Raw genomic sequence first — 18,704 nt, 5'->3', positions numbered from 1 at the left:
ATATCTCTCTACTTTCTGGCGTTAGAGGTAATGGGCGAGGTCATTCCACCCTTTCTGCCTTCCCTTACAGAGGTTTCTGTCATACATAGGTCCTCACTCTCATAATGCACTGGCTTATACTATCCACACGGTTCTTGCCAGAGTCTTAAAGTGTATGTCAGGTCAGTTTTGTAGAACATGTCATCAAAGTGTTGTTCTACCACGTCTGGACAATGTTTTACAGCTGCGGTTCCCAACCTTCTCCCCCAGGGCCCCACTTTTCTCATTTGTTTAATTTCAGGGACCTAGGATTTTAGGTAGGCTATTTAATGATTATAATAATAAAGCATAAGGAAAATAAAGTCTTGACCCGATTTCCCACAATGTTATTCCACTACCAAATATGTTTTATTAAAATGTATATCAATCTCAATTTAATTAGACATATTATATTTTACAGAATGTGAATAGATCAATTGATAGCGACAGAGTCACATTGTATAAGATTACTTCCCAAGCAAAGTCCAATTTCTTTGACTCTTCGACTTTAGGTCGTAGCTCAGATTCTGAATGTCATGGAGACAAACCAAAGATATTCCTATATTCGCATCTCCCTCTGGCATTTTACCGTTTGTTTCTAGCCTAAAGCTTCACAGATGGATGCATTGTTTTAGATAGGTATAAACAATTAAAAAATATATAACCCTCAAGTCAAGGAAGGTCCTGCCCCCCCCCCAAAAGCAAAGAAACGTTGGCGCATCCTAGGTTGGGAACCCTGGTTCTAGAGTGTCTGGTCCACAGGAGGTTGGTGGCACCTTAACTGGGGAAGACGGGCTCGTGGTAATGGCAGGAGCGGAATTAGTGGAATAGTATCAAACACATGCCATTCCATTTACTTTGTTCCAGCCGTTATTATGAGCCGTCCTCCCCTCAGCAGCCTCCACTTGTCTGGTCGTTGTAGTAGTGTTCCAGAATGTCTGGGTAGTGTTGTGTTCTAGAGTGTCTGGGTACTGTTGTGTTCTAGAGTGTCTGGACAGTGTTGTGTCTGGGTAGTGTTCGAGAGTGTCTGGGTTGTGTTCTAGAGTGTCTGGACAGTGTTGTGTCTGGGTAGTGTTCTGGAGTGTCTGGGCTGTGTTCTAGAGTGTCTGGACAGGTGTAAGGTTCTTGCGTGTCTGCTCAGTGCTCTGGGTTCTGTATAGACTGGGTTCACTCTCGGCAGGTGTGGATCATCACTGTGTTCTTGCACTGCTGGCAGCGGACCGAGCAGCACCAGGAGAACTTACAGGAGCAGCGCTGCACCACCTCGGCCCGGCCTGCCCGGTACCCTGGCCCACAACACACCAGCTCACAGCCATCTGGGGCCAGCCGGGAGGTGCCTGGGAGGGGAGGATTTAGACGAGGTAGAGGAAAGAAAATAAGGATGTGAACATACAAAACAGCCTGATCACCTAAGAAAATGTAAATGCTTTATCCCAATGCTGCTGATGTGACTGAATCTCACCGTTACAGCGTCGGCCGGCTGTCCCGGGGATCCCATTGTTGGGGTCAAGACGGCAGAAGTCTGGCGAGACAGCGAGGTACACCAGGTCCCTGGCGGCGGGAGGTTTGACCTGGGGGTCCCGGGGCAGCAGGGCTGTCCTGGAGCCGATACGGGACAGACGCACCTGGGTGAGTGGGGGTATTTGTTGAATGTTAGAGATTTTGAAAAGACTGGAAGCAGTAAAAAACACTAATTTCCAATGGTTTGTCACCTATTAAATGAATAATGAAGATGATATCCCAAATATATGGCTGTACCTCTGTGGCTCCATCAAAGCGTTCCTTCAGCACGGCACCAACGCGCCGAAATGGGGGCATGACTTTCCAGCAGGTCCTCAGCTCACAGGATCCCGAGACACCATGACACTTACACTCCACCTGCATGTTATGGAGGATAGCCTGGGGATGGAGGAATGTAAAAGAACAATCAGGAAGTCAAAGGAAACAAGGAAAAAAGATGATAGAAGTGAAGATTGATGATGTCATCAGAGTGCCCCACCGCCACCAACCTTCCGTCCAGCCTCGTTGTTATGAACATTCATGAGGGGTCGCCCTGCCGACATCCCCTTGGCACGCTCCGTCTCATCCACGAAGGTCTGGGAGAAGGCCACACCATATGAAAGGTTATCACTGCACCCAGACCACTGGAAACCTGCAGGACAGACAGAAAGATGTTGATAGCATCTGCACATTTTCCAGCTATGTATTTGAAGACAATAGAGACAAAGTTTAACTGACAGACAGAAAGAGAGACAGACCTATAGACCGATGTCTAGACACAAGCGTAGACAGAGGATCAGAGGTCCACACCGCAGACTCACCCTCGGGACTGACCCCTCTGACCTTCCTGTCGCAGCCACACCGCTCTAGCTCCCCCCGGCTGCAGCCTCGCGTCACTGCAACCGCCACCGCCGCCGAGGACAGGGCATGCACAAAGGCTGCCTCACGGGTGCCTGGTTTATAGAAGAGTTCAAGACAGCAATTGAGTCATTTACCATGTCATCACATGTCCTTCTAATTTCAGCCATGTGGAATCAACGGTTACCAGCATGTTAATGACTGTGGTACAACCACAGATTTCCAGTGGTAACTAGAGAGGCCCTGCTGTCCTCACCTTGGCTCATGACTCTACCGAACACGTTGACTCCACGTGGGGTGGTGGAGCAGTTCCAACGGCGATTACGAAACTGGTGCTGGCACTGATCAGACCAACAGCCAAGCCAATGGGACCAAGGGTTCGGGGTTCATATAGACAGGCAGATAGACATTTTACATAGGTGCTGAGGAGAGTGAACTTTGGTCAAACTGGTGCAATTGTTTAATACTTTACTGAGTACAGATGAGGGGATGTTAATGATGCTGGTTAAAGAGGAAGAAGAAGATGATCATAATAATAATAAATACAAATGATGAGGATGATTGAGGAGGTTAATGATGACACTCCTCCACACTGATTGATATGGATATCGGTTGAAGAAGATGATTTTGGTGATGATGATGTTGAAGATGACTGTAACAACAGCGCTGATGATGCTGATTGAAGATCTTGAGAAAGTTAATGGTTGATCTTAAAGAAACTCTTCCACACGGACTTCACTACTTTTGTAACACAACCGATGACAGTTCTGCCCCAGGCTCATACCTCCTCTATGACCATCTCGGCTGCCTTGCGCACAGACTCCATGACCTCTCCCCGCGCCCTGCACACCCCCACCTGCCCCACGGACAGTCCCCTCAGCCGCCCACAGGGGGCAGCACCCGACACGGGCCGCGAGCGCGGCATCCTCGCCAGGGAGCTGAGAAAGAGAGGGAGAGGGGACGATGCAGGAGAGAAAGGAGAGGGGCAGATAGAGGAAGAGAAAGTGGGGAGATGGAGAGCGAGGGTGTAAATGGCGAGAAGGGGTGAGATAGAGGATAAGGATAGAGGGAGAGGAAGAGAAGGGGCGAAAGAGCCAATGATGGGTGAAAGAGGAGAGAACACAGGGGACAGGGTTTCAGAGAGAGAAAGAGAAGGACAGAGAAAGACCAGCAGACAAAAGGGACAGACAAGACCCAGTGAAGGGAGAGAGGACAAGAGAAAGACCAGCAGACAAAAGGAACAGAGAAGACCCAGTGAAGGGAGAGAGGACAAGAGAAAGACCAGTAGACCAAAGGGACAGAGAAGACACAGTGAAGGGAGAGAGGACAAGAGAAAGACCGGCAGACAAAAGGGACAGAGAAGACACAGTGAAGGGAGAGAGGACAAGAGAAAGACCAGTAGACCAAAGGGACAGAGAAGACACAGTGAAGGGAGAGAGGACAAGAGAAAGACCAGTAGACCAAAGGGACAGAGAAGACACAGTGAAGGGAGGGAGAGAGAGGACAAGAGAAAGACCGGCAGACCAAAGGGACAGAGAAGACACAGTGAAGGAAGGGAGAAAGAGAGAGAGGACAAGAGAGAAAAGGTCAGCAAGGGAGAGACAAAGAGAGAAAGGGGAGCGACAGAAAGAGATTTAGAGGCACGTCACCATCTTTTAAAAGTTATAGCATGACAAACAAACTCTCTCTTTCTTTCCCTCCCAGAACGCCAGACTTACAGCCAGTTGGTTGCCATGGTCGGGTGGGTTGCCCATAGCAACAGCAGGAGGAGTTGTGCCGTGAGATTGACAGCGGAGACAGTTGGCATCAGACTGTCTGTCTGTCCGTCTCCGTGGGTCAGTGAGTGTCCTTGGGCGGCAGTCTGCCTTTTTCCACGGTTAAGCCTCGTTGTCCGTCAGTGTGTCAGTTAGTTCTATCTTTCTGGTTCCGAGCTTGGGGATGATCCCCTCATATCTGCAGATAGGAGAAGGTCGACCTGGTTAGTTAAGTAATGTGTTCTGTCGGAGAAGCTCATCTCTCCCTCTTACAGCTTATTCACAACCATCAGGTCTGTGATCAAGACTGTAGTATGAGGGTGCTATTTCATTTTCTTTGAAAAATGCTATGTATAATACATAACAAGTTCTCTGGATGAGTACAGCTTAGTAATAAACGTCGGTTCTTACCAGTTCATGTCCAGCACTGTCCAGTAGTTTTTCTCTTTGGAAATGTGTCTGACCAGATTGAAAATGAAATCAAATTTCTCAGTGAACGGTATCAATGTTATAGATGAACAATTTCCACCTCTGTGATGGCAGAAACATGCCTATAGGAAGGTATTGTCATGTAAGGTGATCCAGGTATACGTCTAAAAACAACTAAATTAGAAAATAAAAAAGGTCATATCCAAATAGTATGGTTCTTGACCAAATAAAATTACTTTTTAGAATGATTTGGCAGACAGTGATCAAAATTGACACTTTTTGTTTGTCTGATTCCCCCCCTCTCTCTCTCTCTCTCTCTCTCTCTAGAAAATGTTTGAGAGAGAGAAAGAGACTAATATTATAACACAAAGAACAAAAGTGAGGGAAACTCAACATCCAAAAAAGCCCCTAAGATTTCGATAGGTAAATATGTAAAAAAGCATTTTTCCTCTCTGCTGTTTGTCCCTTGGTTGCTTCCCCTCGTTAAGAAAACGAATGTGTGTCCAGTCCCGTAAAAGACCGAAAGAAAGTGAGAGTGGTGAGATGGGAGTGATGGGTTATAAAGGAGGGAGGTAGAAGAGATGTAGGGTGGCAGTCAGAGGGAGGGGACACTGTGTAATGGTTACACTGCAGTACATTAACACTGATGAATGGCATGGGTTCCATTGTGCATGTTAAGCACAAGACATAATATAATATGTGACCCGGACTGGAGAGAGGGAGAGCTAAACAGAATTATGCTGAATGGTTCATTTAGAGCATGCGTGTGTGCGTGTGTGTGTGTTTGTTTGTTTGTTTCCAAGAACATTAAAAGCACCTGTCAGAATAGGTCTCTGTTCATTCAGGGGTCCTAGCTACAGGTTCTCACTGATGCTACATTGTGTGTTTGACTGAAACGTGCAGTGGTTACTGTGGCCTGTAAGAAATACCCAGCATAAGATGAAGGACCCTGGGACTAAACACCTCCCTCTGCAACTAGATATTTGACTTCCTGACAGGCTGCCCCCAGGTGGTAATGGTAGGTAACAACACATCCACCACACTGATCCTCAACACTGGGGCCCCTCAGGGGTGCGTGCTCAGTCCCCTCCTGTACTCCCTGTTCACTCATGACTGCACGGCCAGGCCCGACTCCAGCACCATATTCATTAAGTTTGCTGATGACACAACAGTGGTAGGCCTGATCACCGACAACGATGAGACAGCCTATATGTAGGAGGTCAGAGACCTGAATGTGTGGAGCAAGGACAACAACCTCTCCCTCAACGTGATCAAGACAAAGGTTTGTGGACTACAGGAAAAGGAGGACCGAGCACCCCCCCATTGTCATTGACGGGGCTGTAGTGGAACTGGTTGAGAGCTTCAACTTGGTGTCCACATCACCAACAAACTAACACGGTCCAAGCACACAAAGAGAGTCGTGAAGAGGGCACGATAAAACCTATTCCCCCTCAGGAAACTGAAAAGATTTTACAGCTGCACCATCGAGAGCATCCTGACGGGTTGCATCACTGCCTTGTTTTGCAACTGGTCGGCGTCCGACCGCAAGGCACTACAGACGGTAGTGTGTACGGCCCAGTACATCACCGGGGCCAAGCTTCCTGCCATCCAGGACCTCTACACCAAGTGATGTCAGAGGAAGACCCTAAAAATGGTCAAAGACTCCATCTACCCTAGTCATAGACTGTTCTCTCTGCTACCACAAGGCAAGCAGTACTGGAGCGCCAAGTCTAGGTCCAAGAGGCTTATAAACAGCTTCTACTCCCATGCCATAAGACTCCTCAACAGCTAATCAAATGGGTACCCAGACTATTTGCATTGCCCCCCCCACCCTGCTGCTACTCTCTATTATTATTTATGCATAGCAACTTTAATAACTCTACCTACATGTTCAAAATTACCTCAGTTACCTCGACACCGGTGCCCCCGCACATTGACACATTGACTCTGTACTGGTACCTGTATACAGCCCCGCTATTGTTATTTACTGCTGCTCTTTAATTATTTGTTATTTTTATCTCATACTTTTTGGGGGTATTTTCTTAAAACTGCATTGTTGGTTAAGGGCTTTAAGTAAGCATTTCACTGTAAGGTCTACCTGTTGTGTTCGGCGCATGTGACAAATAAAATGTGATTTGATATAGAGATGACTACACCCACCCCTCGTCCAGGAATTTTGACACTGGTTTTTTGTGTATATATGTATGTGAGAAAGTGTCTTACCTAATGTTTAATCTTCCCAAACCTTGTTGCTCTTTTTACGAGTTCCCTCCCCTCCTCTATCCCCCCCGTACTTACCCTCTCCTTCGCTCTTTCTCTGCCTCTCTATATTGTCTTAGAAGAAGGGGTGACATTTAGACAAGGGGTAGAAAACACACTGGCAACAAATATTGGAACTGAGGCAAATAAATCACGAAAGTGGAGGGGAGGGAGGGTGGGATGGAGTGAGGGATGAAGAGAAACTACTGGGGTGTTAAACTGAGGTTAAGGGGTAAAGGGAAAGGGGGCCGAAAGGAACATTCAGGGATGTAGGGTAGAAGGAAAGTCTGATATTAGAGTTCAAGGAGGGGGGTTGGTGCTCCCTTATGGTCCTGTACAGCACTCTCTGTGTGCGTGTGTGCATGCGTGCTAATGGGGTATGTTCCGGCCCAGAGCTGGAACACCTGAGTTAACTAATTTATTACTTGTGTTAGATCTCCAATAGTTGACTTAGGTGTTTTAGTGCTAGGTATGAACAAAAACCTGCACACTTTGGCTGTCCAGGGATGGGATTGGTGACCTATGCCCACTCACTTATAGGCCTATTTAATTAATGTAATAGTGCTGAACAATGTTTGGTTAACTCGTTGAAAGAGGTGTATGAGGCCCTTGTTGTCCTGCTGACCCCTGCCCTACGACCTATAATGATATCACTATCTGATGGCATACCATAGTCTACCTGAACCCAGTAACACGAGGTCCTCTCCAAACAAACAAATAAATAACCTAATTCTAGGTTGGCTCCACCTCCCCAAACCTCTCTCTCTCTCTGTTTGAACAGTCCCTCTCTCTGTTTCCCTCCTCCCTCCTTTTTTAAACTCTACTCCATGTCGTATTCCTCCTTTGTGTCAGTCCATTTCTCTTAGTGACGTCTTTTTCTGTATCCCCCAGCAATGCCATGGCGATGGGCTCGCCACTGTCACGTCCGGCGCCTCTGTTGTGCTCATCCCTCCGTCCCTTCACTCCTCTCTCGTAAATAACATCCCCTCTTTTTGATATGTCTTTCCTCCTGTTGGAGCCCTTTTTATCATCCTAGATGGCCTCACTTACACTCTGATTGTCTATAGTCACATTGCAGGTGTGAACTAGCTACCTCAACACCTGTGCCTATTTAGTAGTTTGTGTAACTTCTTAGAGGTTTCCTAACATCCAGGTGGGTGGTGCAGTCAGAGGTGTTATGCACGGCGCACCTCAAAGGGCCAACTGTGGCCAAATTCAATATCTTTTAATTAATTCTGTGTATAAAAAAATATATCTTGGATACTTTTGTCTTACAAGGAAATACAACTGATGGGGCAAGAGTACACATTGGTGGTGGATATTGGCGTGAGTTCCAGTGCTTTGAGCTTTGAAAAAGTGCTATATAAATTCAGCCCTATAGCATTATGATGTAGCTAGTATAACAGGTAGGGCTGTGCTGCCACTCCATCCAGATATCTGTACAGTATTGTTATCTCATAGTGTGCTGATTATTATTGGATGGCCAGCTGACCTCATTCCCCCATGGTCGCCCTTGGTAACCACCAACTCTATTGCAAAGCCTTCTCTTAGGTTATTATGGGATGGAAATTGGACCTCCCTCCCTCCCTCCCTCCCTCCCTCCCTCCCTCCCTCCTGTTTTCTCAGCCTATGAACAAAGCAGTCATATCTGACTTAGACGCTACCATTTACTGTAAAGGCACACCTACCGGAAAGAGAGGTTTCTTCTGAAGCTAGCGTGTTTCTGTGTATGAGAGGTGGTGAAGGGAGCTGAGAATATTATGGGATGGATGTGTTAGAGGGGTGAGCAGCAGATGTGTGGAGGTGGGGGCAGTGTGTGGGGCTCTGAATATTATGGGATTGATGCGTTATTAGGCGGTGTGGTGTGTGTGTGTGTGTGTGTGTGGGGGGGTGGCGGTGGCTGTGAAAGGAAAGGGAGGGGATTGTGAGCATTATGGGTTAGAGAGGTTGTCAGGCAGGGGCCTGAGACAGGGAAGCTAGGGGGAGTGTGTGGGTTGAGCGGGTATAGGGGGATAAGAGTGGAATGTGTGGATTGAGTGGGTATAGGGGGATAAGAGAGGAATGTGTGTGGGTTGAGCGGGTATGGGGCATAAGAGTGGAATGTGTGTGTGTGTGTGTGCGTGCGTGCGTGTGTTCGTGTGTAGGGTGCTGTGAATACTATGGGATTCAGGTGTTATGAAATGGAAGGGGGGGTGTATGTGTTTGGGGGGGGTAACGGAGCATCCAATCGCAGACAACAGAAAATGGTCTGACATTGGGGCTTGGGGTCATGGCGAGGGGAAATGTTATGAGGTGTGCAGTCAGAAAGGCAGAGAGAGTAATGGCTCACTACACCTGGGCTGGACACACAGGCAGACAGGTGTAGAGAGACAATGGGTTCCCTCCAGGTTTGGTGTGGCAACTCCATTTGAACAATAACAGTCATACCTGGAAGACATACACTTTACAGCTCAACAATAAAAACAATCTGAATTTCAATTGACCATTACCCCAGTAGAAACATAACTAATTAAATCCCACCCAGGCAGAGATCATTCTGGTGTAGGGCCTCTTGCTTCCAGGGCACAGTCAGTGCACTTGACCTGTAGAGGGAGTAGGATCCCAGGCTATTTAGTACAGCACCAGAAGACATATCTACTGGACATGTTCTACGTTTTTAAGGATCTGCCTGCCCGCCCGCCCGCCCGCCCCTTTTTGTCTGGATTCCTGTGTGTGTCGTGGGTGTATTTAACCTTCAACAATTGAATTTTCTTCGTCTGCTTATTTCCTCTGGAAAAAAAAAGCAGGATATAAACTTTATAGTGGTGCAAAAGCCTGGTTGATATGCCCATAATGTACTACTGATAAATCAATATCAGCGATACAGTAACAAAGTCACAAAATGAACCGTGTTTGGTTTCAGGAACACTGGGCTATGAAGAATTTACTTGCAGAGACCTGAAGGGGATGGTGAAAGAGGGAGGTAAGAAATTCACGCACACACACACCAACATGATACCATTCTATTGTCTACCATCTAGAAAATGCCACTCCTTAAGGACAGAGTCCAACCATTCAGAGTGATGCATGACAGTCCATCCATGTAAACACAATGCATCCATCACACATATCCCAGATAACTTGAAACTTATCACTGATTCAGTCCTAACACATTAGGGTATACATCAATCTATCAAATCTAATTGATAGAGCTCTTTTTTACATCTGCAGTTGTCACAAGGTGTTTTAAATGTTTCTGTCTACAGGGCTCCCGAGTGGCGCAGCATAAGGCACTGCATCTCGGTGCTAGAGGTGTCACTACAGACCCTGGTTTGATTCCAGGCTGTATCACAACAGGCCGTGATTGAGTGATGCATGACAGTCTACAGTCCATCCATGTAAACACAATGCATCCATCACACATATCCCAGATGACTTGATTCTTATTACTGATTCAGTCCTAACACATTAGGGTATAAATCAATCGATCAATTAATCAAATCTAATTGTATATAGCCCTTTTTTACATCTGCAGTTGTCACAAGATGCCACAAGATGCCACCACATAAGGGTTACTACAGACCCTGGTTCAATTCCAGGCTGTATCACAACAGGCCGTGATTGGGAGTCCCATAGGGCTGCGCACAATTGCCCAGCGCCGCCCGGGTTAGGGTATGGCTGGGGTAGGCCATCTTTGTAAATAAGAATTTGTTCTTAACTGGCTTGCCTATCATCTGTGCATAGTCACTTTAATAACTCTACCTTCATGTACATATTACCTCAACTAACCATTGCCCCGCACATTGTCGCTGTACCGGTACCCCCCTGTATATAGTCTCGCTATTGTTATTTTACTGCTGCTCTTTAATTACTTGTTACTTTTATTTCTTATTCTTATCCGTATTTTTTTTAAACTGCATTGTTGGTTAGGGGCTCATAAGTAAGCATTTCATTGTAAGGTACCTGTTGTATTCGGCGCATGTGACTAATAACATTTTATTTTATTTGATAGTTAAATAAATGTTAAATAAAATACAAAATAAAAACATGCCAATGCGGTCAGGTAGTGTGTTTGCAAACACGACATCAAAATATTAACATTCCTGGTCATGCAATCTATTGACCATCTGTTGCCCAATTCAAGACTGAATGCATCTGTGTATATACTTTTGATCTGTGGTTTCCAACCTGTTTCAGCTACTGTAGCACCAGCGGAATTTTGCTCTGCCCGGAGTACCCTTGAAGTACCCCCTCATGTGCATTTTTCCAGTAGGCCTATGGTCTGATGAGTCTTCTTAAGTACCCCTTGTGGATAGACCAGGTACCCCCAGGAGTCCTAGTACCCCTGGTTGGGAACCACTGCTTTAGATGCTCTTCTATATGGTTGAATTCTCTGTGGCAGTCAATGCAATGTTGACCCTGTTTCACATTCTAGTTTCCTCTACCCTGTCCACAGCACTGCATGCTGTGAGGGCTATGGGGACAATGGACCCCAACTGTACTGTGTCATCCCATAAGTTGTTCTGTTGAGTCCAGAGACAGATGCCTAACATGTGACACAGCAGTCCATCATTGACACAAGCAGTACATGTTTCTGGTATCCCTGTGGGTCCCGAACAATCACATGCGTGTGGCAAACCTGTTGTGTTGATGTGTGTATTTAAGACTAAGCCATGTGTACCATGTACTTCAGTACAGTTGGCCTAGAGTTATTCCCATGCAAGTGTTATAAAGCAGTCTTATACTGTGAGTGCAGTCTGTAAGTAAGTACGCACAGTGGTAGACTAGCCTACGTGTGGGCTTCCATAGGTCTTCTGGGTGCAGTGGAAGACATGCCAGGTGGACAGTCTGTGAATATTATGGTCTGTCACCAGTGGCCTAGAGTTTCCCTGGAGACCATGTGACTGGTATTTTTTCTCCTGTCTTTTTAGGAGTTGTGTTTATTATGGGATGTTGGTGGCTAGAGTATTATGGTCTGTCAGAGAGAGGGTGGGGGAGGAGTGTATCCATGACAACGGGGTTTCTAAGGGGCTGGGATGAAGGGTGTGTGTTCAGTAGAAATGTATGTGCATGAGCATGTGTGTGTGTGTGTGTGTGTGTGTGTGTGTGTGTGTGTGTAGAGGGGGGAGGTGCGTGCAAGCTGAGTATTATGGTCTGTCTGTTGCGAGGTAACTATGCAGAGTTGTGTGAGTCCGAAGGAGGGAGGGAGGATTATTCTGGGATGTCTGCCCCCTTTGTGTGTTTGTGAGGATGTTAGCTAAGCTCTGCTAGCCACTGAGGCTGGGGGAGAGAAGGGGGACGGAGAGTGTGCAACCTGTTTTGCAGGGTCATTAACGACATATTTTACTGGATATTGTAGCTCACTACTTTATATTAAAGACTAATACCATTGCTGAGAGACAATTATTACACGAAGGAAACCCATCTCTAACAGGGACTACAGTAAGTTTCTGACAAGTCTTAGGGGTTTCACTTGAACCCTGACTGTAACTGTAAATTTGCCTAAATTGAGTTTGTATCGCGAGTGGGGCAGTATTGCAGAGTACTATAATGCACCTTTCTATTCAATACACGATGATTGACGGGTGTCCATTGCTACAGCTTCCTGTGCGGTGTGGACAGAGGCATGCCAATTGAAAACAAATGTTTTTCGATGTAATAAGATAGTTAACATGTCACACCGTGACCTGTCACTAATAAATATGTATTATTATTCGAAAAATAGCAATAGGATTGCTAATTCAGGCAAAGGTTTTTTTCTTCTTACAGCGACCCCCCCTCCCCAGGACACCCCCGTTCCATTCTCCACCACCCACACGTCATTTGCCCTACTCCCTCACAAGATCGGACAGGGTTCGGTGGAGGGATTAGCACGCTTTTAATTTAAATTAATTATTATTGAAATATGTCGGGAAGCGAGGACGAGAGGGAAGACTTGGAACCTACCGCACTTGCACATGGTAAGACAGCAATATTTTTTTCAGAACAGGCTTGCAGGTTGGTAACGTTAGTTAACGTTACATCAGCTAGTTAGCTAGCTGATTTGCTAGCTACTCTAGTCTGGTTACTAGTAGTGACAATTTACATTAGGCAGCCCAGTTCGCTAGCTAGTCTAATGTTTTGCTTCTACGCTAGCTGGCAAACTTGATAGCACGTTAGCTAGCTACCAATAGAGAGTGCGTAAATATTTACACTGTCAATGCAAGCGTGTTGTTGTTAGAAGTTGCGTCCACGACCATTTGCTGGCAAAGTCACAGGAGTCATGCCTCTGTTTGGTAGTGAACTGGCAACAGACGTGCAGTGCGTTCTCTATATCAAAATTTATCCAAAACACTGTCAATAAAGCTTGTCTGGAGTTGACAGTTTTAGAATTTTATACAAAACCCTCGGTAATTTATGAATATATTTTTATGACTATAATTATCTCAATCAATTATGCATTTTATTCAATCAATTCCTGTATCCTTTCCATCGGCAGACGAGGAGGAACCAGAAGAGGCTGTGTCTGATGTCGAGGTCCCCACCAAGTCAAAGAAGAAGAAGAAAGCCAAGAAGAGCCGTGAGAGCAGGATCAGCAAGAGACCAAGACCAGTCAGAGAGGTAGGATGGGCATGGTCCTTCCTTACATGAAGTATCCTAGTCACTGATATCAGGGATTTCTCCAAGGAAGTTGGGAGGGACGAATGCATTTTGAAGTATAATAATAACAATACAGATAGCCCCTAGCCTTTGACCCTTTTGACCTGTCCTTAGTATACATTTTCAGCATTTGTGAGATTTCTTTCTTCATATTTGCATCTATGTTGACTCATTTTGTTTCCTCTCAGGAGGTGCCAGTCAGCTCACCAGAACCCTTCATAGCAGTAGAGCAAGCAGCGAGGGAGGAGGAAGAGGGAGGAGGAGGTAGAGCCAGGTCAGAAAGCGAGGGAAGTGATTACGCCCCGAGGGGGAAGAAGAAGAAGCGCTCCAGTTCCTCCAAAGACAAGAAGAAGGGAGGAGGGACGAGTGGAGAGAAGGAGAAAGGAGGAGGAGGCTCATCCAGCTCCAAGAGTAAACGCAAAGAACCAGAACTAGAGAAAGATGAGGATGAAGATGATGATGAAGATAGCCAGGTGAGGATGAAGGCTAAGAGGTGGGCAGTGCGGGTGGGGTGAACAAGGGAGACGTTGGAGCTGTTCTCTGTTTGGATTTGAAGCAGCCCCTGCAATCCACTTAATGACGCTGTTGGCTCAGTGACCCTGAATATAATGAAATCCTCACTCCGCCCCCTCTCCAGGAGCCCAAGAGCTCGACTCAGCTGCTGGAGGACTGGGGCATGAAAGACATCGACCATGTCTTCACTCAGAAAGACTACACCACCATCACCAACTACAAGGCCTTCAGCCAGTTTGTCAGGTTAACACACCTCTCTCACATCTCGTGTTTTCTACTTTCTCCTTCTGTTTCCACTGTAGCACATTTCCGTACCACTTCACTTGGATAGCGCAGCTTTTGTGGATCGGGGGAGAAAGTTACTTCATATCTGTGTGTGACTGAGCTAGCTATGACCAGTCTGAAACTGCCCCTACTTCTACCCCGAACTTAAACTAACACAGCAGGCGTAAAAAGAAGCTTGAACGGAGTCCCCACATCTGTTTTTCAGAGCAAATGGAAGTTATGTTGAAAATACTGTATCCCTGAAAACTGCAAACATCCACTTTCTGCCGCCCCGCTGTAGAGTGCCCCAAACTTAACCTCTGCCTCTCCTTTGCCCTCACTTCCCCAGACCCCTCATCGCAGCCAAGAACCCCAAGATCGCTGTGTCCAGGATGATGACTCTGATGATGGCCAAGTGGAGGGAGTTCAGCACCAACAACCCTCTGAAGGTAACACAACCCAATACAAGGCATTGCTATTACATGACATTACATTGCTATAACATGACATTACATTACATTGCTATAACATGACATTACATTGCTAATACATGACATTACATTACATTGCTATAACATGACATTACATTGCTAATACATGACATTACATTACATTGCTATAACATGACATTACATTGCTATAACATGACATTACATTGCTATAACATGACATTACATTGCTATTACATAACATTACATTGCTAATACAATACATTACAAACGTATTTTGACTATGATTGCATGTTCTTTATAGCAACAGTCCTGATTTCCATCCTGCCTTGTCTAACCCTCTGTAGGGCTGTGCCAGTGCCAACGCAGCCCTGGCAGCTGCCAATGTGGCTGCGGCCGTGGAAAGCATGGTGGTGGCAGGGACAGAGGCAGGAGGGGATACAGGGGCGGAGGGTAGTGCTGCTAAAGACTCCCCTCCATCTACACCCGCTTCCATACCTGTAGCTGTACCCGCACCCCCACTCCGCAAGGCCAAGACCAAAGAGGGCAAAGGTGAGGAATAAGTTAAAGGAATGCTGATGGAGGGAGCATGTATAATATTAATTGTTGGGGATTCGTTGTAGAATAAGGGAATAATTGAACTCCATCTTTCTCTGCAGGCCCCAATGCTCGCAGGAGGTCCAAACCCAACCCTAAGCCCGCCCCCAAGCCCAAAGCCAAGAAGGTGGCTCCGCTCAAGATCAAACTGGGAGGCTTCAACAGCAAGAGGAAGAGATCCTCGGTAAGAAAACAAACTTGTCTGAGAATCAACTGATATGCAGTAAGCCTTGCCATACTTCTGTCCCACAGTTCTATCATTGTATCTTTGTCTTTGTTTCTCTCCCTGTGTTGTTGTCAGAGTGAGGAGGATGAGCTTGACGTGGAGAGTGACTTTGACGACGGGACCTTTGACGTGTCGGACGGCTCCAACAGCCACAGCAGCCGCTCCAAGAAGAAGGCCAAGACCGCCAAGAAGAAGAAGAAAGGTTGGCATGGAAACACAACTGTCATCTCTTAACCTTTCATTCCATGCAATGGAGGTGTCTACATGCTATAGCTTTGGCTATAGCATGTAGACTAGTGGTCAGTCACATACCTTAGATCAGGAGAGCTATAGGGGGTGCAGGCTTTTGTTCCAGTCCAGCACTAACACACTTGATTCAACTAATTGTGTTGCTGATGATCGTGTGATTAGAGGAATCAGATGTAGTTGCTCTGGGCTGAAACCAAGGACCTGGCTCTCAGCCAATCCTCTGATAATATTAGATGTTTTTAACAGGACTATCATCATGTACAGTCCCCCTCCCTCCTAACTCCTCCCCCCCTAACTCCTCTTACCATCCCAGTTGAGGAGGATGGTGACGGCTATGAGACAGACCACCAGGACTACTGTGAGGTGTGCCAGCAGGGAGGGGAGATCATCCTGTGTGACACGTGTCCCAGGGCCTACCACATGGTCTGTCTGGACCCCGACATGGAGAAGGCCCCTGAGGGCAAGTGGAGCTGCCCCCACTGTGTAAGTACACAATGTACCCAGTCTGAAGTTGGCCCATAGTCCAACCCATGGTTAGGTAGAGTTTACACCATATTGCTTGTATACACTTTATGTATTTTCTCTTTAATGACTAAAGATTGGTGTGATATCCTATTTTTGATGTTGAACTTTTTCTGTCCTGGTCCTTCTCTCTTTCACTCCTCCTACCTTTCTCTCTCCTTCCCCTTGTCCTTCATCACCCCACTCTCGCTTCCCCTTCCCCTCCATCATTCCACTCCCCTCTTCCCATTTCCTCTCAACACCTCCCCCCCCCACACCTCCTCCCTCTCCCTCCTCACTCCCCTTCCTGCACTCTCACTATCCCCTCCACCACACCCCTCCCACATTCTTGTTCCCCCCGCTCTCTCCTCCCACTCTCTTTTTGTTCCTCCCTCCCTCCCTGCAGGAGAAAGAGGGGATCCAGTGGGAGGCCAGAGAGGAGCTGTCTGAGGGAGAGGGGGAGGACGAGGAGGTGGGGAGGGATGAGGGATGGGTAGAGGAGGAGGATGACCATCACATAGAGTTTTGCAGGGTGTGTAAGGATGGAGGAGAGCTGCTGTGCTGTGACACCTGTACCTCCTCCTACCACATCCACTGTCTCAACCCCCCCCTCCCCGAGATACCCAATGGGGAATGGATCTGCCCACGCTGCATGGTGAGCCCTGCCACCCTGTGTATGTCTGTGAGAGAGAGAGAGATTCTCAACTTATGGGTGTTGGATGTACATGATTATTAAATAGAACATGTTCTGTTTTACATGTGTGGGTGGCTACACCTACATCATATGGAATTCTTGATTTGAGTTGAGTCAGCTATACAGCTGCAATTTAACTCTTATTTCCGATCTCTCCTCGTATATTCTGGCATTGTTTTTATTTATTTATAATGATGGAAGATTGCAGATATAAATGCAATATGTAGTGTTGACATGATTGACAAAGAAGGTATTTTCTACACAAGATATTTCTTTGTGAATGTATATCTGATTGTTCCTGAATGTCCCTCAGTGCCCAGGCATGAAGGGTAAAGTCCAGAAGGTTCTGACCTGGAAGTGGGGTGAACCTCCACCCCCTACACCTGTGCCCCGCCCCCTGGACCTCCCAGCTGAGGCTCCGGACCCTGTCCCATTGGCCGGCCGACCAGAGAGGCAGTTCTTTGTCAAGTGGTGCAACATGTCTTACTGGCACTGTTCCTGGGTTCAAGAGCTACAGGTAACACGCACAACCAGTAATATGCCACTGTAATATGCAGGATCAATTAGGGCTGTGGCGGCCATGACATTTTGTCAGACGGTTATTGTCATGCAAAAGACTGCCGGTCTCATGGTAATTGGTCGTTCATTAACATAAACATGTTAGGGGACAGAATGCGGTCGGAACATCACATAATTGCCATATATATTACTCTTACAGAATTTCCATGTGGGCAAGGATATTGGAAATTTAATCAGTCTACTGGATGATAACTTGTTTTTAACCAGGACAGAAGAATTTGTAACTTACTTTTTCCGACATAACGTGGGTACAGCAGATGCCAATATCATATGGGACAATTTTAAATGTGCCTTATGAGGCCATGCAATTCAGTACTCATCTACACTGCTTTAAAAAATAAAGGGAACACTTAAACAACACAATGTAACTCCAAGTCAATCACACTTCTGTGAAATCAAACTTTCCACTTAGGGAGCAACACTGATTGACAATAAATTTCACATGCTGTTGTGCAAATGGAATTAGACAACAGGTGGAAATTATAGGCAATTAACAAGTCACCCCCAATAAAGGAGTGGTTCTGCAGGTGGTGACCACAGACCACTTCTCAGTTTCTATGCTTCCTGGCTGATGTTTTGGTCACTTTTGAATGCTGGCGGTGCTTTCACTCTAGTGGTAGCATGAGACGGAGTCTACAACCCACACAAGTGGCTCAGGTAGTGCAGCTCATCCAGGATGGAACATCAATGCGAGCTGTGGCAAGAAGGTTTGCTGTGTCTGTCAGCGTAGTGTCCAGAGCATGGAGGCGCTACCAGGAGACAGGCCAGTAAATCAGGAGATGTGGAGGAGGGCGTAGGAGGGCAACAACCCAGCAGCAGGACCGTTACCTCTGCCTTTGTGCAAGGAGGAGCAGGAGGAGCACTGCCAGAGCCCTGCAAAATGACCTCCAGCAGGCCACAAATGTGCATGTGTCTTCTCAAACGGTCAGAAACAGACTCCATGAGGGTGGTATGAGGGCCCGACGTGCCCGACGTCCACAGGTGGGGGTTGTGCTTACAGCCCAACACCGTGCAGGACGTTTGGCATTTGCCAGAGAACACCAAGATTGGCAAATTCGCCACTGGCGCCCTGTGCTCTTCACAGATGAAAGCAGGTTCACACTGAGCACATGTGACAGAGTCTGGAGACGCCGTGGAGAACGTTCTGCTGCCTGCAACATCCTCCAGCATGACCGGTTTGGCGGTGGGTCAGTCAT

General features: G+C 46.7%; 2 protein-coding genes across 5 annotated transcripts in view; one reads left to right on the top strand and one right to left on the bottom strand.

Annotated features, from left to right (window-relative positions):
- Window positions 1-877: 877 nt before the first annotated feature.
- Window positions 878-5,071, bottom strand: LOC112222724 (protein Wnt-4-like). The gene is made up of 9 exons (XM_042308721.1): window positions 4,542-5,071; window positions 4,095-4,329; window positions 3,161-3,314; window positions 2,633-2,717; window positions 2,340-2,471; window positions 2,028-2,170; window positions 1,777-1,917; window positions 1,481-1,643; window positions 878-1,355 (listed from the first exon to the last, which is right to left on the bottom strand). The coding sequence occupies exons 2-9, from the start codon at window positions 4,181-4,183 to the stop codon at window positions 1,186-1,188; spliced, it is 1,077 nt and encodes a 358-aa protein (XP_042164655.1). The 5' UTR covers window positions 4,184-4,329; window positions 4,542-5,071; the 3' UTR covers window positions 878-1,185.
- A 6,926-nt stretch (window positions 5,072-11,997) lies between these two features.
- Window positions 11,998-18,704, top strand: part of LOC112222723 (chromodomain-helicase-DNA-binding protein 4) — a 49,763-nt gene continuing 43,056 nt past the window's right edge. For 2 of the 4 annotated variants that reach the window (XM_042308719.1, XM_042308711.1), the window contains exons 1-12: window positions 11,999-12,239; window positions 12,567-12,757; window positions 13,276-13,397; window positions 13,625-13,909; window positions 14,074-14,192; window positions 14,563-14,662; window positions 15,010-15,214; window positions 15,322-15,443; window positions 15,561-15,687; window positions 16,048-16,217; window positions 16,642-16,890; window positions 17,243-17,446. In XM_042308719.1, coding sequence (XP_042164653.1) covers window positions 12,703-12,757; window positions 13,276-13,397; window positions 13,625-13,909; window positions 14,074-14,192; window positions 14,563-14,662; window positions 15,010-15,214; window positions 15,322-15,443; window positions 15,561-15,687; window positions 16,048-16,217; window positions 16,642-16,890; window positions 17,243-17,446 — 1,758 coding nt within the window. In that variant the 5' untranslated portion in view covers window positions 11,999-12,239; window positions 12,567-12,702. Of the gene's footprint in view, window positions 12,240-12,548; window positions 12,758-13,275; window positions 13,398-13,624; window positions 13,910-14,073; window positions 14,193-14,562; window positions 14,663-15,009; window positions 15,215-15,321; window positions 15,444-15,560; window positions 15,688-16,047; window positions 16,218-16,641; window positions 16,891-17,242; window positions 17,447-18,704 lie in introns of all 4 variants that reach the window. The other 2 variants (XM_042308717.1, XM_042308714.1) reach the window with 2 other exon arrangements.

The sequence above is a fragment of the Oncorhynchus tshawytscha genome, linkage group LG03 (genome assembly GCF_018296145.1).
Source record: "Oncorhynchus tshawytscha isolate Ot180627B linkage group LG03, Otsh_v2.0, whole genome shotgun sequence".
Taxonomy (NCBI): Eukaryota; Metazoa; Chordata; class Actinopteri; order Salmoniformes; family Salmonidae; genus Oncorhynchus; species Oncorhynchus tshawytscha.
This window is presented reverse-complemented; position numbering and strand designations above follow the sequence as displayed.